This window comes from Falco cherrug, chromosome 5, assembly GCF_023634085.1.
Source record: "Falco cherrug isolate bFalChe1 chromosome 5, bFalChe1.pri, whole genome shotgun sequence".
In the NCBI taxonomy this organism is placed as follows: domain Eukaryota; kingdom Metazoa; phylum Chordata; class Aves; order Falconiformes; family Falconidae; genus Falco; species Falco cherrug.
The window spans coordinates 16,035,194-16,060,974 of record NC_073701.1 but is presented as its reverse complement, the minus strand read 5'-3'; the positions used below and the strand labels follow the sequence as shown (position 1 = coordinate 16,060,974).

General features: G+C 39.8%; 1 protein-coding gene across 4 annotated transcripts in view; it reads right to left on the bottom strand.

The window, feature by feature from the left end:
- Window positions 1-25,781, bottom strand: part of SCUBE1 (signal peptide, CUB domain and EGF like domain containing 1) — a 218,104-nt gene that overhangs the window by 80,823 nt on the left and 111,500 nt on the right. For 2 of the 4 annotated variants that reach the window (XM_055712142.1, XM_005433714.4), the window contains exons 6-7: window positions 19,185-19,301; window positions 16,246-16,335 (exon numbers count right to left, since the gene is read on the bottom strand). In XM_055712142.1, coding sequence (XP_055568117.1) covers window positions 16,246-16,335; window positions 19,185-19,301 — 207 coding nt within the window. The remainder of the gene's footprint in view (window positions 1-16,245; window positions 16,336-19,184; window positions 19,302-25,781) is intronic. The other 2 variants (XM_055712143.1, XM_055712144.1) reach the window with 1 other exon arrangement.

Sequence of the window (25,781 nt, the reverse complement as noted above, 5' to 3'; positions counted from 1 at the left end):
CAGGTGAAGCTACATGGGTGTTTGGTGCTTTAATATGTCACTTCAGTGTCTGCAAGGGTTTAGCAGGGAAAGATCAGTTCTCCAGGTTCTAGTTCTGAAGTTTTTGAACCAAAGCAGAATTTCTACCAGGTGGCAATAGGGCCTGGTCACTTTCTTAAAAAGAAGACTGATATCAGAAAGGATTTATTTGGCTTTGAATGCTGTTAAATGCCTGAAACTGAAGATATGTGTCATGGTTTGGGAACATCTCTGAAAACCTAAATTTTAGCCTCTTTTATGAAACAGGTGAATAGTACCATTCCAAATGTAAGCCTCTATTCAAATATGTTTATTTGGAAGTGTCCAATTATTTCATAAAGCCATTGAAAAACGGCCTTAAAGACAGGTGTCTCCAAAACCTGCCTCCAAATTTTATGCCTTCCTTTTATCTCTACGATCAAAAGAATGTGATGTGATTTTAAGCATATTGCTCAAAATCAGGCAAATCCTGGAGTCTTTACAATTCACTTTAGCAGCCTGGGTCAGTTTTAACTAAGACACAAAACTGGGTTTTAAGAACTGAAATATGGTGGAAAGCAGAACAAACTTATATAGGTCTATGGGACTAGAAGGTATACATCTGAATTTTACATTTTACAGTAATATATATCTTAGTGAGGTCACTCTCTATAATCTTTGATGAGTCATGAGGACAGGGTAGGGTTCCTGATGACTGGGCAAGGTAAACATCAAGAAAGGCAAGAGGGGGCATCTGGGGAACTACTGGCCAGACCAGCCTCACATCACACCCCCATAAGTTTATGGAGCAAGTCATCCTAGGAGCCATTTGCAAGCACATGAAAGACAAGAAGGTGATTTGGAATGGCCAGCATCGACTTATTGTGGACAAATTGTGTCTGACTAACCCAACTGCCTTCTACAGTTACATGGCTTACACTGTGGATAAGGAGAGAGCTGTGGATGTTTTGCAAGTGTTTTGCAAGTGTTTTGACATGGTCTTCCACAGTATCCTTATGGCCACAGTGGAGAGAGAGCGAATGGATAGACAGGCAATGGAAAATTGCCTGGAGAGCTGGACACAAAGGATTGAATCAGTGGTACGAAGTCCAACTGGCAGTCTGTCGCTCGAGCTACCCCTCAGCTTCTGTTAGTGGTACTAGGGTCAATACTGCCTAATGTCTCTACGAACAACCTGGACTAAGGGATGGATGACACTTTCTGCAAATTTGTGGATGATACCGAACTGGGGGAGCAGTCAATACACCAGAAAGCCAGGATGCTATTCAGAGGGGCCTTAAGAGGTTGGAAAAAATGGTCTGAGGAGAACATTATGAGCTTCAACGAAGGCAAACCCATCTTGCATATGGGAGGGAATAATCCCATACAAGAAAACAGGCTTAGAACTGACTGGCTAGAAAGCAGTTTTGGAGAAGAAAACCTGGGGTCCCTGGTGGACAAGTTGAATGGAATTCAGCAGTGTTTCCTTAAGGCAAAGGTGGCCAACAACATCCTGACTTCTATTAGTAAGAGTATAAGCAGAAGATCAAGAGAAGTGACCCTATCCCTCTATTTACTTGATGCTTGAAGTAAGACCACCTGGAGCGTTGTGTCCAGTTCTGGGCACGCCAGTGCAAGAAAGACATGGACACACTACAGCAAATTCAGTGAAGGCCTAGAAAGATCACATTTAGAGGGCTGGTGCGCATGACAAGGCTCGGAAGCTGAGGGCTGTTCGGCCTTAACAAGAGAATGCTCAGAGATCTTATTTCTGTCTACAGCTAACTGATGGGATAGCATAAAGAAGATGGAACAACACATTTCTTGGAGGTGCACAGTGGAAAGATAAGAGGCACCAAACAGGAGTTAGAATATAGGAAATTCCAGGTTGATGCAAGGTAAAAATTTTTCATCATGAGAGTGGTCAAACACACGAACGTGTTCCCAGGGAGGCTGTGAAATCTACATCCTTGGAGATGTTGAAAACTCAGCTGGACATGGCCCTGAGCAACCTGGTATAGTTGCCCTTTCTTTGAGCAGGAGGTTAGATTAGATGACCTCCAGAGGTCCCTCCCAACTTACATGAGTTCTATGAAAGTGATTCACATATCCTACAGAGATTAAAAAAATCCGAGTTTCACTTTAACTGTATTTCTGATAAAGAATACTGGAGGGGAAGAGGGAGAAGGGAAGCAGGGAAGTACCATGAACACAGCAAGCAGCACATCAAATTCAAGGGCACAGTTCATATCTACTCAGTATTCTACTCAAGCTCAAGATCCCTTTGGAATCTGATGCATTCATATTGCTTATACATATCCAACACATTTAGTATTGCCAATGATACTAAATTAGGAGGAGCTGTGGACTCCCTCGAGGGTAGAGAGGCCTTACAGAGAGATCTGGATAGACTAGAGAGCTGGGCAATCACCAACTGTATGAAATTTAACAAAAGCACATACTGGATTCTGCACCTGGCATAGGGAAATTCTGATCACACATACAAACCGGAGGACAAGAGGATTGAAAGCAGCCCTGTGGAAAGAGATCTGGGGGTCTGGGTTGTTGGCAAGTTGAATATGAGTGAACAGTGTGCCCTGGCAGCCAAAAGGGCCAGTTGTGTCCTGAGGTGCATCAAGCACAGCATAGCTAGTCAGTCGAGGGGGGTGACTGTCCCATCCTACACTGCACTGGTGCAGCATCACCTCGAGTACCATGTGCAGTTTTACGCACTTCAATATAAGAAGGACATCAGACTACGAGAGTGTGTCCAGAGGAGGGCGACCAAGATGGTGAAAGGCCTTGAGGGCAAGATGTACAAGGAGTGGCTGAGCTCACTTGGCTTGTTCAGCTTGGAGAACAGAAGGCCGAGGGGAGACCTCATTGCAGTCTACACCTTCCTCAAGGGGGGCAGGGGAGGGGTAGGTGCTGATCTCCTCTCTCTGGTGATCAGAATGGGACACGAGCAAATGGAATGAGGCTGCATCAGGGAAAGTTAAGGTGGGACATTAGGAAAAGGTTCTTCATTAGAGGGTGGTCAGTCACTGGAACAGGCTCCCCAGGGAAATGGTCATGGTACCAAGACTGTCAGAGTTCAAGGAGCATCTGGAAGACACTCTTAGTCATATGGATTAGTGTTAGTCCTGCGAGAGGCAGCGAGTTGGACTCTAAGATCTTTACAGGTCCCTTCCAACCTGAGATATTCTATGGTTCTATGATATTTCCAATAGGAAATGCTCATGTTTGGAGGTTGGAGCATGGAAGAAGAGACCTAAATTTCTTCCCTAGCTTCCCATAAGCTTCTGTGTCACCCTTGGCAAATTATTTGTGCTGGAGCTCACAAGAAATTTTGTGACATACCGGTCTCCTCATTTAAAATAGATGCAGTATTTCCTATACTCATAAGATCTTGTGAAATTCATTAGCACATATGCTCTATATATGTAAAATAGCATTATTTTTATTACTACCAATAGTACAGCAATTACTGCCAATAGTACTAAAATTAAAAGCAAGCCTTGACACTCCCCACTTTTAATTTACTTTTTGCCCTGATAATATTTATTCTTCTGTAAATGTAACTTTTTACAGCAATAAGAGAATTTAATCTTTTATATCCATTCTTAAACTCATTTAGATTAGCATGATATGCAACAGGATTAATATGAAAAAAGCATATAACAGACAGGTTGGTGTCTCTGTTTTGACTTAAGCAAGGTCAGGCTCTAGTTATGCTCTCCTTAAGAAATTATTCCCATAAACTCTGGAATGTGTGCATAAACCTGCACCTATATGAAGAACTCTGCATTCCCATTCTCAGTCAACCTGCTAAAACATTTGATATACTGTTCCAAGTGATAAAAACTTGCTTAAGATTACATAAATTTTCAAATTAATCTCTTAAAAGAGAAAAAGATTAAAAAACCCCAAAGATGCTGTACATGGGTACAAGGAATGAAATAGACAAGTAACAGAGGGATCAATTATGTTTTTTAAGAACACCCAAACCAAAATAAGCTTCTTCGGGTGGCAGACAAGAAACTGATTTCAGAAGGAGGCAAGCACCCTCTCTGCACTGTGAAGGTGTAACCCTGCTCATCACATAAAGAAAGCTGAGCCAGGTGGCATTCGCAAAGAGCCCTCAGGAAAAGACACTGAATATAAGTTGGGCTTGCACTACTACCATCTGAAAGTATAAATGTCACGTTGCAGTCACTGTGCCATTCTGCAGGCCGCTGAGGTACCAGTCAATCTAGTGTATTTCTACTGCGTTGACTCGTGCTGCCGTGTCCTGAGCAAGATGCAAGACAGATGAGTGCTACGTGGCCAAGGAGGATGATCGTAATTACATGTTATGCCCAGAATGTACAAAAAGTATAGAAATACTGCACTGGTGATCAGTGCCACCTCCTTTTGTCTAATCAATACACAGCTCTACCATGAAAAGCCTCTGAGTCACAAGGCATGAAAGCAAAAGCAAGCCATGTAGCATCAAGGTGTTTTCTCTGGAGACATGGAGAAGGGATTCTCTGACTTCTTCTGTAAGCCAGCACAGCAGTCTGCAGTCAACAGGATCCAGAAAGCCCTATTTGTTTTCCAACTCTTGATCATAACGCAATGACTGGGAAGAGCAGAGAACAACTGTAAATGAAAGAGCTGCTTTCAATAATGTGTGTATAAACACACAAAGAAGCCTTAACAGAAGACCAGAAGTGGCCACCTGTAGTGAAAACAAAGGAAACCATACACAGCCTCAAGTGAAAATGGAGATGGAAGCCGCTTCAGTCATCACCACATTCAAGGCAGCCTTGGAGCAGCTGCTGTCTTGACCACCTGTCTCTTCAGAAAAGCATGAGAGGGATAGTTAACAGTACCTTCTTCCATAGAAGTTGTTCTTGGAAGATATGAAATTTTAAAATTCTGTATCAGTAATGATTGCCATCTCCTCTGAATAAGAAAGGAATGTTAAACTGACCTCCTCTCTTAAGGCCTAGTGCAGAGGAAAAGGATTTTTTGCAGCAACAGGTAAGCAAGAGAAGATTAGGTTTGGTCACATCTGCAGGTTTATGACGTCAAACTCCAAAGACAGTGAAATTCATACACTGCAAAATGCGTTGTGTGTGTCCTCTTTTGTCACTAATTAACACTAAGTAGTAATCAGTAACTGTTTTAAAGGTAATTGCTGTTGGAAACGTGGAGAGGAGGTTTGTGCTGATTCTCAAATTTAAAAGGCCATCGAGATGCTTAATGCTGTACAAAGACAAATCTGCACAATGTTTGACTTCAGGACAAAAGGGAGAAGAAGAGAGAGAGCCCCCCCAAGAAAATAATGTTCTCTAAGTTTGCCAAATTTCCGTAAACCATTTAGGCTGCCATGGTAAGCAGTAAGTACAGGTAAAAGGAAGACATAAAAGGGGAAAAATGCTTATTTTCCTTACCTAGTTACTATGATTGGCCAAATGATAACACTGACCATAGGGCAAGTAAAAGCAAATTAACAATTCAACAGCCTTTCATTTGGAATTCATTTGCAGTACCCTAAAGCTCACCAAGGTCAGCAGAAAGAAGGTGGTTGGTCTTTGTTCCCAAAATCTGTACCACATTAGACAAGCTTACTCTGAGCCAACTTTTATGCCGAAGAACAATTCATGATGGAGCTATTTGCAGCTGTGAATTTAAAGTAGCAATCAGGTCCTATCAAGTAGGTCATAGCCCAAGCTAAATTATGAGTAATAATACTCAAGAGTGTAACCATATCTGCTTCTACACTTGGTCTGAATTTTGCACAATATCTGAACACAGAGTCTTACGCTCAGAACAACCGTCTTAAATTCAGGGCTCAGAAACATGACTAGGCCAATCTTGATGTAGCTGAAAGCTAAAGGCTGCAAGCAGAATGGCATCTTTAGAGCACTCACTGTTTTAGCCAGTGCAACTATGAGGTATATGGATTACCTTAGATTACTTTTTCCTAATGAGATGCCTGTGAAATAATATTGCCTGGCAACTGGAGTGGCAAAAAGGGTTAAACTACTAGCAATCTCTGTTCCTCGGCAGGCGTGCTGTAACTAGAGCTGTTGTAAACTGCTACTGTGTCTGAACTGAGAAATAACCTGTTTACCTATCCTAAATACATAAAAATGAGTTGATCTGCCTGTCTTTAATTCACAGTGAAACACACACTGACTCTTCAGGCTATGTACAAGACGGGAAAACTTAGACATTTGAACAAGTGAGGAAAGATTAAGGATATCTGTGAAAGGAAGCCAAATATCTAGCCATCTGTAAGTATGAATACTGAAAAGCCAAAAAATGCCCTGTTAATGTTCATCACCTTGATAGCAGTCACAAGAGCTGCCACTTTCTCATTTGCTTTATGTTCTACACCAATTCCCAACAGATTTTACAGTCCATCTCAGCAGAAATGAAATTGCAGAACCAGTTGTAAAGAGCGCACACAGGATATCAGTGAGTACTACTTAGATTTAAAGTGGATTTATCTTTTTAAGTAAGATTTCAAAGGAAACTGTTAGGAACTGGGTGATTCTTTTAAGAGGGAAAAAAGTGCATACTTGTATTTGTACACGTCTCTTAACATTTGTGTTATATAGAAGAATTTTACAGAAATAATTGTAACCAACAGTGGCATCACTGCTGTATGCAGGTGAACTGCATGTCTATGCCTAACAAAAAAGACTAATTAACTGGATAAAAACCACTCTAAATCCCACTCAAATTCTGACCAAAAATACACAAATTCTTAAAGGCTGAAACTTGGAAGAGATTAAAACTTAACTCAGGAAAGGCAATTTTTTTAAAAATAATCTGTTTAAACAGATGAACTTTCCTTTAAGTGAGAGGGAATATGCAGTATAGGTAAGAAAGCAGCAAGATAGAGAACACATGATAAGACTGCTGCTGCCATCCATAAAAAAGTTTTACTGCAAGTGGCAGTACATGCAGTATATGGTGTGAGATCAGACTACAAGGAGGGACTCAAAGGAGGGACAAGCACAAGGAGAAACTAAACACACAACTGAAATATTTGAATTTTCAGTTAAGTGAGAACTATGTTATTCTCATGCAAATTATGCTCTGTGATGCTGAAAGGATAAAGAAAGAGCATTCAGAAGAGTATAATGAAAGAAACAAATGGCTGTGAACAGATGAAGGAGAAGCTGAAAGAGCTTCATATTCAGGGAATGAAAAAGGTGAGACAGAAAGGGTGACTTCCAGGATGTGGAATTCTTCACTTCGTTATGCTTGTCTCCTCATTTCTTGCAATTTCATGATTGGTAGAATTTTATTTTGCATAAAAATAGGATGAGAATTCTGCGCTGCCACATACGGAATGTGAATAGGTGAATCTTGCACTGAATCATGAATCCCACAGTTTGATTCCTCTTCAGGGAACACTACATATTTAGGGAATGTCACTTGATAGATTGGATCAGGTGTTGTGTAAGCACCGGATGAGTCCAGTCCGGTTCCTTAAAAAAAGCGCTATTAGTTGTGATTGTGGTGCTTCTTCTAAACAGAGAAGCTGCATTTAAGAAAAACTGAAATACTCTGAACATTGCTAAGGAGCATTATCTCCTGACCTTGGACAAATCCTTTCATTTAAAATGGAAAAGCAAAACAATGGAAGGTATTGGTAGGAATTCAGGATAAGGTCAGAGTCTTTATCATCAGCAAAAAAATGAAGAAAAGGGATTTTTACAGGAAATAGCACGCCATTCACAAACTCAATGAATACAAGTGATGATAACACAAGATGAAAAGATCTGTCCTTGGGAGAGAGAGAATGCGTGAATGACCTCAGGGATTCCCTCCCACTGTTTTTTATGAATTCATATAGCAAAGTAGAACTGACAGAGTTAAAGTGAGGTCTTGGTTTCACAGTTAGTAATTGAGTTAGGGATCCTCCTAGAAATACGCCTGTTAATAATATGTTTGAAATGCTTTATTGATTAAAGCACAAAAAGATTGTGATGCATACAGAGCAGCACACTTGGCTTTCTGACAGTGAGCGTTTCTAAGTCATATAAAAGCCATTCAGAGAAATAAGGACATATTTTAAGTAATCTGAAAGAGTCCTAGGAGGCAGTACAACAAAGCTAGGAACTGAAGTACATACTGAAAAGGTGCTCTTGGCTTGAAGTGACCCTTGGTGGGCTGTAACTATGACAGAAGTTAATTGCTTTGGAAGAACACTTAAAACAAACACTAGCTTGTCCATCTTCCTGCTGTTTGAGCAGAAAACCAGGAGTAGGATCACCTAGAAACTCTCATTTCATTTTGAAAGAGAACCAGAATTAAAGTCTGCAGAATCCACTTCTAATTCACAATGGAATAAAAACTGTATTTTTTTTCAAAGGCTTTGGGGAATTTTTTAATGGAAGACCAAAGTTCGTAACACTCTTTATTCCAGTGGCTTGGTAGTTAAGAGCATTACATGCCATGTTAGAAACCTAGGTCCCATTTCTTATTTTTTTGTATTTATTGAAACTAAGAAATCTCAAGTCCTTATCAGGCTATCAGTTATCAATACTGGTCCCAGGGGCAAAGCGCCTTCATGAGGCAATGATGAGTTAGTCTGACTTTACAGCCCAGCATTTCCCTTGCACGTAGGTGGCAAATCACCATGGAAAGGTCTTCAGCATAATTTCCTCACTTTTCAAATGAACGATCTAACCAGACTACTTGGTACATTCTGCCTCCCTATTTCTGAAGACCATTCCAGGCAAAAGCATTGTGAAAACCAGAGTCTTCCCACAAAACTTTCTTTCAAGAAAAAAGAAAGGCTTTTGCCAGAAAACTCTCATCAGATTAAAGGACTTTTTAGGTAAAGAATGCATGGCTTCAGTAAGTTCTACAGTTCTACAGCTCCTTCCTGAGCTGCAAAGGAGGTAAATATGGGTCCACCACAGAGTCCAGAAATCCAGAAAATGGTAGATCTCCATATGAACTACACCATCATTTTTTGTTTTATACAGTAATTCAAGACAGAGGTTTGACTTTGAAGAAGTTGTTCACAGTGAACCACCAGAGGAGAGAACTTTGGATAACTGAAAGAATGAACAAGCAAGGTTTCCATATTGATATGATGTTATTTTACACATGGCAGGAGGAAATCACTTTAATTATGAGACTCTAGTAATTCTAGTTACCTTACAGAGTCTATTTTCCTGTAATCATGAAAGAGCTATATGTCTCTGTTTAGAAGAAAAAGGTGATTCAAAAAGATTAAGTCCTGAAATTCCTAACAAACAAAACACCAGACTGGAGGCAACAGCCTGAGTCAGGTAGGCACAATAGACTAGAAAGTCCACAAGAACAGTTACTTTATGATTCCAAAAAACACAAGCCATAACACCTCCTTGCTGTGCTACCAAGATTATGATCTTCAGTAGAAAAGACTATAACCCTCAAAATTCCAATGTGTCATAGGAAGAAGCGGAAGTAAAAAGATGACTGCATACTAGAGAAACTAGGTCTTTATCTGTTATTCACAGGCATGTTCATACTGGGCATAGACCACTGCAAGTTAAGACCTGAGATATTTTAACCTATAAGACCACACAGTCCCATACCATCAGTTCTTCTCAGCTCTGGAATCTCAAGAATTTCCAGGTGGACTAAGAGAAAGAAGGGGAGAAGGGTGGCTGACCACATGAGTGTGCATATGGACAACACATCTCAAGGAAGTGACCTTGCTTTCTCCTCGCATGATTTGAAGTTCACACCCCGGGTATGAGTTCCTCTGTGGTCTCTATTTCATGCCAACTGCCTGAAGGAGGATCTTGATTCATCAGAAACGGAATATACCGGACTGCTCCGCTAATGCCTGGAAGCCTGTGAGGTGCAACCACAGAAGTAAGGATGGTGCCTCAGACGGCCTTTTTGCCTTGAACTCCTGGGGAGGATGTTCAGCTCACATCTGCCGGTTCTACCTCTGCTCATGAACAATCAGGTCTGACAATCTGTTACCTGCAGTGATAATCTGGGGTGGAAATGGCCATAACTATGTACCTTCCTGCCACTGAGGCAATCAGGTGAGGGGTGATCCTAAAGGATCTGCTCCCAGACAAATAAAAGTCAAAGCATGCCTGATGTCCAAGGTGAATAGTGTAGTCTATTAGATAATTGTGGTTTAGGAAAAATACCACCTGGCTGACTACTAAGCTCAGATGAGTCAAGATGTATAAAGTTGGGTACTGCTTTAGGTTCAAAAGGGTAAACCTAATCTAAGAAGGATCAGCACTAAAGCTGTAAATCTCTCTTTTTGATGTAACAGATGCTAAAATGTTTGCCTTTTGCCACAAATGCAGTAAGTGATGACCATAAGCTCAATTTGGTTTGGTTTTTTGTTGTTGGTTTTTCTTTTTTTTTTAATATGATGTGAGCAGCTCATTAAAATCCATTGTAGGTACTGTGCTAAAAATCACCTGAAATGAAAACAGCTTCGGTCAGAACAGGATACACAGTTACCTCGGCTGATGTTCCTTCAGCAGGCGCAAGACTGGACGAAAGCTGACCAGCCCACAGAGGAAAGGAGTACTTGGCATGTCATGGAAGCAGCCAAAGCAGGACCTGTACTACTAGTCTGAACTGGCTCTGGCCATCTGCTGCAATGTTTGAGATCCTTGCAGTTGAACTGCTAGTGGAAGTACACTTTCCAAAGCAAGCCTATGTTAAGGCAAAAAACCAGAGATGATTCTGTCCCACATAACATGCAGTGATGTTCTCTGCCATAAGCTAATCCATGGCAGAAATGCCCAAATTGCCATGTCCACAGATCACATCTCTAGTGATTGCTGCAGAGGGAAGTTTTAGTGGACTGCACACTGGGCTCTCCAGGCAGGTAGCTGGGTGCTCGTTATAAGTGGCTGGATGGCTACTAAAAATGGAAGAGGAGACATAATTCTTGCCACAACAAGGGAAAACACAGAATTAGTGAAAATACTACCTTAACTGCTGGTGATGTGCCATGAATACAGACAGACCAAAGACCTGCCTGTTAGCCACTCTTAAGAAAGCAGGGATAGAATGCAATATAGGCCCCCCCACAACATAGCCCAGCCGGGCAAAGCTGGTCCTTGTTGGTGTGATTTTCCAAATGACTTGAAGCGCTTCCTACACTCCAGAAACAATCTAGGCAGAAGTCAACTTTAGCAGTAACAAAATCCAGGACAGTTCCAATGCACTTCACAGTTTGTAAAAGCACTTCCATTGACAGCAAAGTAGTTTGTAGGGATCTTGGCAGCCAGCTTCAAAGGAAGGGAAGTACATTCCTGTATCTGAGGTGGGCTGCAAATAGCCTTAATGATGACCCAAGAAGTCAGTGTTCAATGGCAAAACATTAAACTGTTCTGACACACAATGTGTCGAACACATCTTGTGAAGGAGTGAGTTTCAGTGTAGAGTTTGGGTTTCTGAAGACAATTGTAGTGATGGTATTACTGCCATTTGCACCATTATCCTGGCCTTAAACATGCAAGGAAAATTACTGCGCTTCCTTAACTTCAAGATAGGCCCAGTGTCCTGTTGCTCTTTGCTATACTGAAAAGAACTTTGTAAAACTCTCATCTTCAGACAAGAAGGGACCAGCCTTGTATCTTCTAGGGCCAGAGGAAGAACATTTTATTGCCAAAATGAATTCTTACAATAGTGACCTCTGGAAAGAATGGAAAAGGTGGACTGAAGGTGGGGGCAAGAAACAGCCTTCACAGTTGCTCTGAAGTCACTTGGGTTCAAGCCCAAATGAACCTGATCCATTTGATGACTAAGGAGAACAGGGAGGAAAATGAAACATGGTGAGAAATGGATCAGGCTTACCTCTTCAAAAAGTGCTGATAAAAGGATAAGTTCTAAGAAATGCGCTGGATAGAACATCATGGTTGTATTGCTAAAGCACCTTAAGGACTCATGCAGTCTAGTAAGGCCTGTGATGATGACAATGTAGCAAGTCACTGCATTTTTAAAAACAGTATTAAAACTGTATCATAACATATTTTGGTCTAAGAGTTGACGTAAAGTGTAGCCAAAGAGTAAAGCATTACCTTTGACTGGAGACGAGAACTTCTTGAGTCAAGACCAGACAGTTCTGTAGTTCTGGTTCTTCAAAAAGGAAGTTTTCAGCTGCCTGTCACATCTTTGTAAGCAGTTGACTTATTTGTAATGAGGCAGCCCAATGGCATAACTGATGCTATAAAATCTGTTTTTGTGTCCACAGTATTAAGTTCTCTGCAAAAGAAAGCTTCAGGATATCAACAGACAATTGCTCTGTAAAAACCCTGTAGCCTTTTCAAGCAAAGGACAATACCCAAGAAGAGAGTAATACTAAGCCAGTGAGACTTGATAATGTACAATGTATATAATGATAAAGCACTAGACTACTGGATGACTCATCTTAACAGTTGTACACTGAGGGACTGCTGGACTTAGGAATTCTATCCAGAGCTGCAATAGCAAAAAGAGATTTGGAAACCAGATCCATGAATAAAAGTAACTTCCATTGCTGAAGATGTGACTCTGGACAAAACATCTGGAGGATATGTGTATTAATAGGATTGAGTGGAAATCTGGAACTTCTAAAGTTGTGTGCCCACACTAGAATGGCTTTCATCCAGGTAGGCAGGGCATGATATACTGTGTTTCAAACTGATGCTGGATTTAGACCGAATAATATGTGAAATGCATTAGCATACTCCTCTAATCAGGTAGGGCAGTCTCATGCTATGAATCTATGACAGGAAAAACAGTCCTGGAAAATAGGGTCTTGAGGAAAGAAGGTAAGGGAAAGTAGAGGGGTCTCTGTGACTGCTCCTAGGAAATACATAGAAAAAATTGTGTTGTACCATCGAAAACAGAGATTTGAACATATTTTTAAGAGGTGAAGGCAGCATTCAACACAGTGAGATAAACTATACCAGGTGTTTAAGAAGACCTGGACGTTGGTTGTGCCCTGCTGATTTATATTAAGTGCAGGGTGTTCTGCAACAAGGTAGATGTAAATGTACGTTACAGATAATGGTAAGGCACTGGATTTGAATGCTTGGATGTGTGCCCTTCTGCAGGATGAATGTGAACTTTCCTTCTTAATCTACAGAATGTACATGCCTCAACATGCAGTTAATAGCACCCAACACAGAACTCTGGCAGATGGCAGAACCTCACCAGAAGCCCACCTGGAGTACAATTAATGCTGCACTCCTTTCCACTCTGCAATGGCAGTGGCCCAGGGGACTGGGAAGAAAATGTAAAGGAGCTGTATCAACAGCAATATGGTGCAACATTCACTGATCAGAGAAAAGTCATTCAGTGCCATCTCTTTAACAAGAGTGCTCTTTACTCTGAATGCAAGTGTTTTTCTCTGAACAGGGGAGACAGCTGGAAACCCTCACGGTCTTTCCAAACATTATGAAAAAAGTTGGATGAAAATTTCTAGGAACCTTTTGATGGTTCTAAAGGGAAGTTTCTTGTAGCTCATCAGAGAAGATGCTTCTTGTCTGCTGCACAAGACCCATATAAAAATGCATCTAACAAGAAGGAAGGAAGCATATTTATCTACTTTTCTGTATTTAAAATTCAGCCACAAGTCACAGGACCACACCATGACTAGGACACAGGGCCCTGTAAAGAGTCAGTCTGAGCTACAGAGGTGGCAAGTCTTGCTGTAGCAAAATGAGTGGCAAAGGCAGTCCTGTTCTTGTAAAGTTATCTCATCCAAGCTTATTCATAGCCTTGGCTGATACTGAGGGTTATACAGATCATAGTCATTTTAGTAGCATGCAGCAAATGACAGGGGACTAGAAATTATTGTCTCAGGGCTTGCAACTGAAAGCATCTTTCATCGGACTACTGAAATTACATAAAGTCATCTACTTTTCCTAGACTCCCAAGACTGTCTGCAGGAAGGTCAAAAATCACAGTCCATTTACAAAAGCTGGTAACAAAGTTTCCCAAGGAGCCTTCCAGTACTTTCTAAAAGAGCTGGTTAGAAAGCATCTGAAGACACATGGAATTTCATGGAAATGCCCCTACACTTTTGAAATGTACTAAGACTTCATTAGAAAAATAAATTGTGGGATTTATGAGCATCAGAAATCACTAGAAATAAACAAGTAGAAAAGTCCCTAAGAAATAAGCCACCTACTCAGATCTCACTTGTCAACTAAATTTCTTTTCAGCTCTAGTTGATGTTTTTCTAAGCAATCAGTTGTTCAAACACAGCATGTCCATAAACTCTCAGCTTTTGGCTTGTACCTGCTAATACAGGAGGTACTGAAGATTTAAACAATGTATTTTGCAAACTGGATTTTTAACTGTCTACCTAAACCTATTTCCAGAGTCTATGTTCACCTTGGAACTTGCAGACCTGGTGTAACTAAGAAACTTCTTGCTAATCATAACATTTATGTTCTATTTGCCTGGACTCTTGTAAGCAGTGAGAGCTTATTTTAGGTTGGATAATTACTTTTATCAGAGGGTGAGGCAGCAAAGCAATGCTCAGTCCCTCTAAACCATGTAATACATACTGCTAGTGGCTGGGCAAACTCACTATTTAGACCTAGAGAATTGGATTTTCCAGTGGTCTAGAGGCCCTTTGCATGTTTTTTTCCCTGACTTCCTGTGAAATTATGTGTTACTGAAATTACAGCTCAAAAATGTTAACAGCACCTTATAAAGCAAGATGAGCTGCCTCATAGCTTCTGTTAGCTTAAATTAATTTGAACAGTGCATCATTAAACGATAAATTGATATGGGTCACTTGCTAGCTCTGCAAACTAACTACAAATTAACAATCATAGATAATCTAAAAATAGAGTAACATATGCCCAGGTTTTCATACCAGGGAAAATATTTTACCTCAATATTACCATCGAACACCACTTTAGAGTTGTAACACCATGCCATTTCCTGTAAGTGGTCATATGCATTTAAGTGGATGGTTTGTCATGACTGACAAGATACAAGTCATATGGAAACTTTTAAAATGTTGCCACCTACTGCAACCTATTAGCTCAACAATCAACTAAATACTCGAAGTGAGGCTTCTGGTCTCCTAGAGGTGGTCCTTCCAGATAGCTGTGGATGCATACAGCCAGCCTGCAGCCAGCTGAGCTTGCCAAGGGCTAGCAGGACAGAGTCTGCAATGGACTTAATGGTTTCAAGAAATGAAATACTGACCAGGAGGTAAGAGAGCAGAATCCTGTCCTGCCAGAATCTCTTCTGCGGCTGAAGAATCCCTGTCTTGTAAACAGTTCACCGAGTACCTCTCACCAATGCTCACTATGTTTAAAACATTGTGGACATAATTGTATGTGGTGAGTAGGGCACCAGAATGGAAAATGGAGAGTAATAAACCACCTGAAAACCTCCAAACCACTGGCATCCTTCAGCAGTCTGTGCTGCTCTGTGCTCTTTGTCACATGAAAAGAGTCTGGCAGAAGTCCAGCCACTCTACCCCTTCTATTCCCAAAAGGTCATTCTCACTAACGGCCATAAATGTAACATGAATAAGACAAACACTAGGGTGTGCAATGGGTTAACTGAGAGCAGAAGCTAAAGAATTATCTTCATTGTTCAGTGCACTTCCTCATCCCTTCCACTCTCAGGCTCCAACAGCAGGGAGAAACAAGCCGTGTTTCAGTTTTGGAAGAACACCACACAGAAGCTCACTAGTCACTAGGGAAAGATCTTTCAGTGGTTACTAACATAGCTGCACAAAGGAAATGGATGAATTTCCAGTCATAATATTTTCATTTCAATCAAAAGCACAGGCAATTTTCAGTAGGCAAATACAGTTGTTCATTTTACACCACATATGTAATAGAACGTTGTTTCATATCATCATCCACTCAAGTCAGTAGGCAAGTCTGCAACATGAGATTTTTCAGGAATCCTACAGCAAAACATACACACAAACACACACAAATCACATGGAAGAAGTAGCTTGCATAAGGTAAGTAAGGTTAATAGCAAAAGCTTCTTTCTATGCAGAAGAAATTTAATATTAAAGCTGCAGCATTAGGAAAAAAAAAGTTTTAAAACAAGAAATGAAGTTGTACAACAGATGAGAACTTAACAAAATTGGTGACCTTTCCACACAGATGAAGTCAGGTTAAAAAAAAACAAGCCAAACCAAAACCAAAGGGACCACATGAGGCCAAAAGAGAACCTCCCCCCCACACACATACAGACAAAAGTGAGAGCACAACAAAGGAAGTGGAAGAAAAGTGTTACCCATAAGTAGCCGCCGTTTCACCCGCTTGTCCACATCAGCTACTGACGTGGCATTGTACTCAGAACTCTCAATTGCAGCCTCATCCTTCTCTAAAACACAAGTAAGGGACAAACATGGAGCAGCTGGTTAATCACAAGCCCAATTTTCCACTGCCTAAGACAGTTTCTTGGCATGGCACAGCCAAAGCCAAGAAGCAAGGCATGAAAGCACTAAATCCCCGTTAGAGAGTTAATTCCCTTTGAGACCCCAGGAAAAAATTAAAGGGTATTTAAGAAAGGAGGAAGAAAGAGGGGGAGGAGGAAGACTGGTCAACTATGAAGTAACTAACCACACAGAGGAAGCTAGATTCCTACTGGAGAACGAGACAGCTAACATGAGTGCCGCAGAGAAGTGTTAATGATAAAAATTAAAATCCAGGGATGCTAGTTAAACAAACTACCAAGGACAAACTGTAAAGTGATTCAGGCTAATGGTGGCACCAGGATCTGAAGGTGGCAGGCAGAGGACTGAGACAGAGCAAGCTAGAAGAGTCCGGTGATGGATGGGCACGGATGCACCATAGTCTTGTACACATTGACACATCGTGAGGAGAAACCAAACAACAGCATGCAAATTAAACAAAAACAACAACATAAATAAACAAACAACAAATCAAACAAACACAAAAAAGATCAATTTGGGCAGTGCTGGTTGCCTGCTTGTCTATGAAACACTACTAGCTAAACATTCAATGCTAGGAAAGATGTTGCAAGAACAGGGTTTAGTAATTTTAAAAGCATGCAGTAAGCAAGATGATGTCAGCAAAGGTCATTTTACAAGGTAGTCTCTGATATCCTACATGTAAAAGTTTCATACAGCATAATAAGGACTTTAGTTTGTTTATGTTTCATTAGAAATACACAGAAACAGTCACAAGTGTGGGAAGAGATGATCAGTAACTGAAATAAAAATAAAGATTTCTGATACAGTAGAGCAATGGAGAAGCAGCAGCTGGGTAAATAAAATGATTTATACAGAGAAGGAAATGCTTATTAGGAAAACAAAACCAAAATGCAAATGGGGATTTTCACATGCAGCAAACATAAAAAAATAAAATAAAAGGATAAGTCAAGCAAACAAAGACAAAATATGTTAGACAAAGGGTCAACAAGTATTTATCTGGCATTGCAGAAGTTTGCATTCTTGCAGTGATGCAAGATATACACCACTGAAGACAGCAAACACTGGAATCACTGAAGTGAGGAGGAGGAGGCTGGCAGGTTTTGTTTGTGGCAACACTATATGGTTGAGTAGTAAGAAGAAGTTGTTTTGTTTTGTTTTTAACAAGTTCTAGATGGGATCAGGCTGCAATAGAGGCTTTTGTTTGAGGTTTGGTTTTTTTTTTATTTTGCTCTGTAAATAATTAATGAACGTCAGTTATCAGACAAGACAGGCAATCAGGAACCATCACCAGAAAGCAGGAACAAAAATGTGAAAAAAAAATATATTTAAAAGTATTCTAAGAGAAAGAACTACTTAGAGGGAAGAAAATCAGCACAGGCAGTAATATGTGACTTACATCACAAGACCAAGGAATTTAACATGGAGTTGTATGTATTATATTACAAAAATGGGGAAAAAAAATGTAAAAAACAGGTGCAATGTACACAACTTTTAAAATTATTTTTACATGCTGGACTATAAATAAAACATCAATCCAAGGATATTAGTGAACACTAATAAACAGAAAATCAGTTATCCATTCAATAAAACCTCAAGGTCCTTGCTCTTGCAAATTCTTTGCATCTGGAACTGCCACAGGCTTCAGGGAGGGTTATTTAAACAGAGGGACGACTATACGATGGAGCCCTCTGTGTTAATCAAAAGTACTTGCTGAGAGATCCTGGAAGCTGAGACACAGCTCACGTACAGAGTGAGGCAGAGTCCAGTGCTGAACCTTGTTCAGCTCCGCCCCTGCCAGCGTAACCCTCACCCTACCACAATCTGTGCAATGAAACCCATCAGAAGTGAGTGAGGCTCTGGGCAGCCACGGAGATTTATGCCATGGATCTGACCAAGGGATCACTAAAGATATCTGATCGATTTCCATGGCTTTCAAGTGCTCTGTCTTGCAGTATTGATAAAGGAAAGAAAAGATGATAAATGTGTGTCCATTCTTTTTTAACCTCAGGAAATTACTAGGAATTTGTAAGAATTTGAAATTAAACAAACAAAAGGAGTCAACTTGACCACAATACTTATGGATTTTAGGTTCTGATCTGTGAGTTAGAATTTCCAAATTTTAACTTGCAATATGTAAAAATATACTTATTTTTTTTAAAGCAGAGTTGAAAGAAATGGCGTTAAGCAAACAATATATTTTATAATCATAAATGTTTGCATAGCATCTCCCAAGATGCTCCATCTCTTGAACAGCTTTAGCCCACTGATATTCTGAGTAAAAGCTTATTTACTACAACCGCTGTAACTTTTAGAATCATAAAACATACAACAGGGAAGAAAGCACATCATGATGATTAATTTTCCCTGATAACAGCTTAGAAAAGAGGATCATTTTCCTCACCTTGCTTACGCAAGGAAGTCTTGACTCATACAAAGTGAACGGAAGAGCTGAACTTTCATTCGTGATTATGAATGTTCTACACCTTTTAACTTTGAAAATCATTAGAGTTATGAAAAGAAATAAAAGTTACAAAGGAGTAACAAAGGGATACTTCATTAACAAATGTTTTGACAAAACATGCACAAATGCTTCTCTCTGTATAGTGTGACCTTAGCTAGTATGGCCAGGAACTGCTGTTACACAGTTCTCTCAGCAATGGTGCTAAATGCCTGTGAGATACAAACACACACACACACACACATACACACGTACATATGTGCACATATATATTCTATGAAGAGTACAAAATAAAATGCACTGCAGAGAAGTACTTACCAATGCAGGTTCGGCCATCTGAATGTAGGGCATACTTCTGATGACAACCACACACAGGACCAGTATCTGTGTCATCACAGGTGTGTTGGCAGCCTCCATTCCCATAGTTACAGGTTACTAGTTAAGCCCCAAATGAATGTGTATATATATATATATAAATAAAATGACAATGAAACCAATTAGTCTTGAGGGCCTTTCAGAACACAGAAGAGCAGTACATACCACGACATAAGGCAATGCAATATTTGTATTCGCAGTTACTGGCATTTCTTGTTCTTTCTGCACCACCACCCCCCCCCCCCCCCTTATCTTAGCCACGCTACTGTCTCATGCCCTACTGTCAATCCATGCAGTGAAGAAAAAAAGAGAAAGAAGCAAAGAAGCATGTGCTACTCTTTCCCCAGTCTATTTGTATTCATAATCTTAGTATGAGTAGCTAGCCAATTCCACCTCTTTGTAAAAGTTACATGCTTCATGTCTGTGATATATATGGCATGAAGAAATGATCAGTCTACTAATACAGACATATATTTTCAAGTCTATAGACAGCATTGCTCTTTTCCTTCCCTTTTATTTTCTAAATGGAGGAAGCAGAGACCACACAGCAAGAATAGAACCATATAAGTCTTGAAATCTAGTATTTCAAGTACTGGTCCTCCTAGAATAGAAGAATGTTTAAAAATAAAACAGGAACCACTTTTTTTTTCTTTTCTTCTATGAAACAAAAAATACATGGCTGTTACGGCCCTGTAGTGTGCTGGCCTCAACTGGGAAGGAAACACTGGAGATGTTAGCTTTCACTTCCAAGCATACAGTGCAAAATGTTTTTTAGCAATTAAAATGTCCTCCAGTGAAAAAAATACTAAACATATATTAAAACAAACATTTTCATGACAGGTAGAGGTTTGAATTTTACATGAATTAATAGATCAGATTCACCTTCCTTTGTCACATGATGGATTTAATTTCTGACTATTAGGACACACCAGTTTTTAAATATTAAGCTGGCTAGCACCATTAACAATGCCTCTCCTACATCCCTGTTCCATTTAATCCTTTGCAGTCACACAGCTTGATGCTGAATAACACAATTTTGATCTGACTGAATTCTGAATTCAATTTTCTGTCTTTATATATAGGTAATTTGGACTAGTATTATTATTGGTATATACATACTGGCAGGTACAGGGGAAATCCAATATACCATCACTGTTCAGTTACATACATCATATTCATTGTTTCAGAGGACTTCAATGTTTTGAAATGTTACAGTAATTTAAATACTGACTCTGACTAATCAGAAAGAACTTCCTCACATTGTTCTTAGCAGAATTTTCCTAGATAAGTTTATAAAAGACCCAGGGTAGCAAACTGCAATATACAGTAAACCCAAGATACTGGTTAACAGGATTTTAAAATTATGTATCTAAATCTAAACTGAGGTTCTATCTAATCCAGTAGTGCTAAACTCATAATTTCCCACTGACCTCAGTGACTCTGCTTTAATGCAGCTTCTTAAAAGGGAGTAGACTGGAATTTTCAGTCACAGTAACTAGAACTGCAATATCCTACCTCTGGTGTGAGTGTCCCAGTGCTGAACAATCATGCCACTCTCAGTAATTACTCAAGTATTTAGCTTGAAATGGAACAGTTCTAAGAAAATCATCCGGGGGAGACCCACCACAGCATAACCAACAGAATTCCCATTAAAAAATCCTGCCAGCGTGGGATCCACAAGTTTACAGACACAGTCCCTGAAGTCTAGCAAAGATCACAACAGGAATTGTCCATCTCCCAAGTGAGCACAGACCAGAGGCCACTACATGTGCAAGCATCCTTGGTCCTTCACTTCGTACACTTTGAATAAAATCTTGTGTTGTCCAGAGATAGAGAAGGAATAGTCTTGTGGCTTAGTGCTAAGAACAGCCTCTGAGAAGGGGACCTGCTTGGATTCCCACCTCTCCTCCCAGGAATATTGCTGCTCCATTCAATTGAAAAGAGTGTCAATGAGAAAGATGGACAGCAGCCTGATCCACGTTCCTTTATTGCAGTTTGACAGTCTGGACACTAGGCTGGACAATGGGAATTGTGGGTTCAGTCCCACCAGGCAGAGGAAGGAGTTGAACTCACATACCCCAAGTCATAAGAATCCTAAGCTTCCAAGGAATTACATTTAAAAAGCCCCCTAAGCAACAAGTACCCTCAGGTGTTTTTTCTGCTTCTCCAGTTCTATGACTTAACTACTAATTTCTTTTTGTGAGAAAATAGATGAAGCAAATCTTTCTGCTTTGCATCAAATGGAAGCAACATTTCATTTCCTTCAATACACAATAACATTTTAGCTTTATTTTTGATGCAAAACAAACAAATTAAGATTTTATGTCAATTCTCCATTCTTAAACCTCCCACCTTTTCAATGCAGTCATGCCGAAAAAATCATTTCCTTGCTCAACACTACGCCTGTCCTTCCTCATGTCTCTTCTTTTTGCCCATGCTTTAATTTGCAATTTTTGGGGGTTAATCTTTCTCTTCTCTCCCTCTCTCTGCCACATTATGTGTGCAACAGTAACTTCTTGGTTAATCTGGAGGTAGATTAAATACTGTTTTGCATCTTAGCTGAGAGCTAGAGGAACAGACAGAGGTTGTCTGAATCAGCTGGTTGCAGCCTGACTGTAAACATGACCTCTCTTCTGGCCAGCTGTGTCTGGGATGTGATCAAGCAAGGATAATAAGTGGTATAGAAGGCAGTTGCTTGCAATATCCACCCTATCGGGTGCATGCTGGCAGAGCTAATCCAGGATAAAGTAATTTCCATCTACCTATCCTCACCTCCTTCTTGACCCCATATGCCTCCTGAACTACGTGGAGGTTCATTCAATGTTTCTATTCTTGTTGGACTGCAGTGCCATCACAAGTTAACTTAAAGGTGTTGTTTATGCCAGATGTTTAAATACATTTCTGTCCAACAGTATTTTTATTGGGGATTTTGAAATGCAACCAGCAAAAAAGTATGCATTTTAAACAACTTGACTACAGTGGTTATTTTTGGCATTCCTTGCTGAAAGCCTTTGCTGGCAGAGATGAAAATATTGTCACACAGTTGCTCTGATTCATGTAATATAAGGGACTTTTCCTTACTCTTATTTGTCCATGAAAAATCGCACTAGACTGATGGGGCTTATAGTGAATCCTGCAGAATCACACACTTCTTTCATAGTTTCCCTACGTACTAAAGTCACTGTTCCTGTTCTGCCCAGTCAATGAACACAGATGTAGGTAATTTCCTCTTCCTGTCTCTTATAAATATTAGTAAATCATGTTTTTGAAGGATTTGAATTCCTGTCTAGACTACAATTTATTTATTTATTTATTTTAAGACTTGGGGAAAAAATTCTGGAGCTTGACAGCTCTGCAGGTGAAATTGGTACAAAAATCCAGTTGTAAAATATGTCATATCAATTTTCTTCTGGCCTTAATTCTGTACCAGTGACACTGAGAAGTTTCTCTTGTTTAGAGGAAGAAAAGCAAAATTATTTAAAAGCAAAGGGACATCCAGATCTACTCCATTTTTGTCAGAAAGCATTAAAACAAAATTAATGAGAAATCTCAAAAAACTATTTCTGATAAATTTTGGGCTATACAGCTATGCAAAAGACTGTGTGCATTCAGAGTCTGTGACATTGAAGAGGCAAACAAAAAGAGGCCAAATGGTAAATTATGACAGACACAGATCACCTTCAAATGCTATACATCATGTTACAATAAAAGAGATGGAAAAAAGTAAATATTTTTTTGTTTTTACCAAAGGAGAATATACACATATCTGTAGGAGCTCAGATATACTTATCCACACATAGCAGATTTAAAACCAGAGTAACACCATTGCTTCTGACACTGCTTCAGCATTTGTGTATATCTCAAGAGTAACCAAAACGCTGGGCCCTTTCCGATAGTGGGAGAAATACCCTGTACAACTGGCTAAACCCAGCATCTCATAAAGACGGCTTTGCTCACGTCGGCTACAAACATGCGAAGAAACAGCACACAAGCCTTACAAAGATGCTAATCATCTATGTGAGGTGTCTAAATGCTGGTGGCCAAGTTACCAGACTGTTCTCCCAACCCTGTTTCTATTATAAGCAAAGGGCTATGGGGCATCCTGAGCCAAAGCCCTGACACTGGTGCTTCAAAGTGTCTTCAAACAAGATTAATTCTTTCTGCTGACTATAATGCTCATGCTCTTGAACTGGCCAGCCACCTTTCAGGGCCTGCAGCCTGGCAGCGTGGCGTAATCTTCCAAACTGGCCACCTGCCTATGCTGCAGGGAGCATCATCTATTCAGTTTGGCTGGGCTGAGCTAAACATTCCTGAGACACAGCTTTGCAGGTAAGCCCGTGCTTACATCCATAGAAATATATGTACTAGTCTTGAAATGGCATTTTTATGATGAAAGACAAAAAACAACTGTCTGGAATAGGAACGACATCTTAAAGAACAAAAGGGATTGTAATGTACATATTCCACTAAGGAATGATACTAATGTTCCTTGCTAAAATGCCCAGCAGATTGACAATACCAGAACAAAGCCTAAATCCTGTTTTTAGAGCTTCTCTGAAATTTCACATAATCCTTTTTCTGGTTTATTCCATCTGACATGCCCATGACAAGGAGTCTTTGAAAACATATGGCCAATTATTAAATCTAACATTTAGTACCCACTAACTCAAAAAATCTCCTAAACAACTATGTCCTGATGTTGTCTGCATGTGGATTGAAGTATATATACTATGGCTCAGATGCCACAGAATTTGCAACAAGCCAGATCTTTTGGTTTTGTAGCATGGCTTTCTGCAACAGTTCAAACCAGCACACTGTAATTCTAGATAAATCAAAAATTGCACTGTTTTTTAACTAAATTGGCCATTAAATATATAATTTATATAAATATATGGGCATCTCTATGTGATGAAGCTGTGCATGCAACATTGCTTGCATTATTTATTTTAGTATAGCCTTACATTTTTAACATTCTGGAGATCTTTGTATTGCTAGCAAATAGTTGCATGAGAACATTATCAGCGGGAGCTGAAAAGCTGCCACTTGGCATAGTTACAACAGCATTTTACTGTAAACATACTAGACATGATTTTTAGAATTACTTAGCACTAGCCCTCCTGCTCACTTAAATCATTATCAGAGGGGGCAGACAGAAATAGCTGTAATTAAGGTTACCCAGCATTTTTCATTAAAAGGTTCATCTTTTACTTGTTTATAACTCTTCTAGGTTGCAACCTGCAGGTATGGGCATCTGCTTTCGGTTTCCTCTTACTTTTTCAAGTTCCAGCTAAACTGATCCAACTAAAAATGAGATTAAAAAAAATGCCTTGGTTTGCTTATATTTGGGGAAAAATCTTCAGTTTATCAAAAATTTCTAATGCAATCATGCTCAGAGGCAGGAACTTAAAATCTATCATGGATACAGATACAGAAACAGGAGGTCATATCCCATGTTTCCCCACTATAATCTAGAACTGAATTCACTATTCCTATGTCTCTTTTTTCTGCTTCTCCAGCAAGTATCTATGAAAATCACTGACGAAACATAATCTTCTTCTAATGGTTTGTGTAAACAGAAGATGGTTGTTTACTGCTGCTTTGGATCTAAAGGATGCAGTCCTTCTGAGGAATTATGCATGGATCTCTATGATTCTGCTTGTTGTATTCCTAGATGACCTCTTGAGATCCCATCCAGCCTCAATGCTTCTGTGTTTTCCTAGCATGGTGGGAAAGATTTTTATATTTATTTTTGGTAACTGAGAACTTGCATGTTTAAAATTTACAATAAGAAACCATTAAGGCTGCAATATTAAGCACTCAAAGGCCACCAAATACCAGACTTCTGATACATAGACTTATTGTATCATGATAACCATCTTTAATGACAAATGCAGAAAACACTCCTGTCTTATTCAGTGCACAGGGGAGCTGGGCAAAGTCAGGCTCCTGGAAACAGCTGGAGAATCTTGTTTCATTTGCTGCAGAGTGAGTAGTAAATCAGAAAGAGACTGTCAAGAAAAGACGGTCTTGTTCAGACAGTGAATAGAGCCTTAAAATCTCTAATCTATTTCTGCCTCTGTCATGGAATTCCTACTTAGGGCTTGGCAAGCCACCTGAATCATATCTATTACAGGTTACTGATATATACCTTTCTCCGTGGCATTTGCAACTACAGCTGGAACTACTGGGAGCCTGGCTTTGATCATACTAAAATGCTGTAAATGCTGAGCTGGGTTCTGGGTGTTTCCTGTTAATCACCTATCTCTACTAAATGTCTTTGACGTTAACATCTTTATATTCATTCCTCATCTGTAAGATAGGCAAACCAGTACTTTTAAACTTGACAAGAATATTCTGAAAATACATTAACAATGCCTACAAAGCACTTCCATATTATAGTAACGACTATCATGGGAAAACCCATGAGGAAATTAAAAATTTTATGTTCACAATAGGGTTTAAATACTGTGCAGCAGGAAAGGCATGACACTGAATTATGGAAAGGAAGCTATTGACCAAAAGCCTGTTTAACGAGCACTG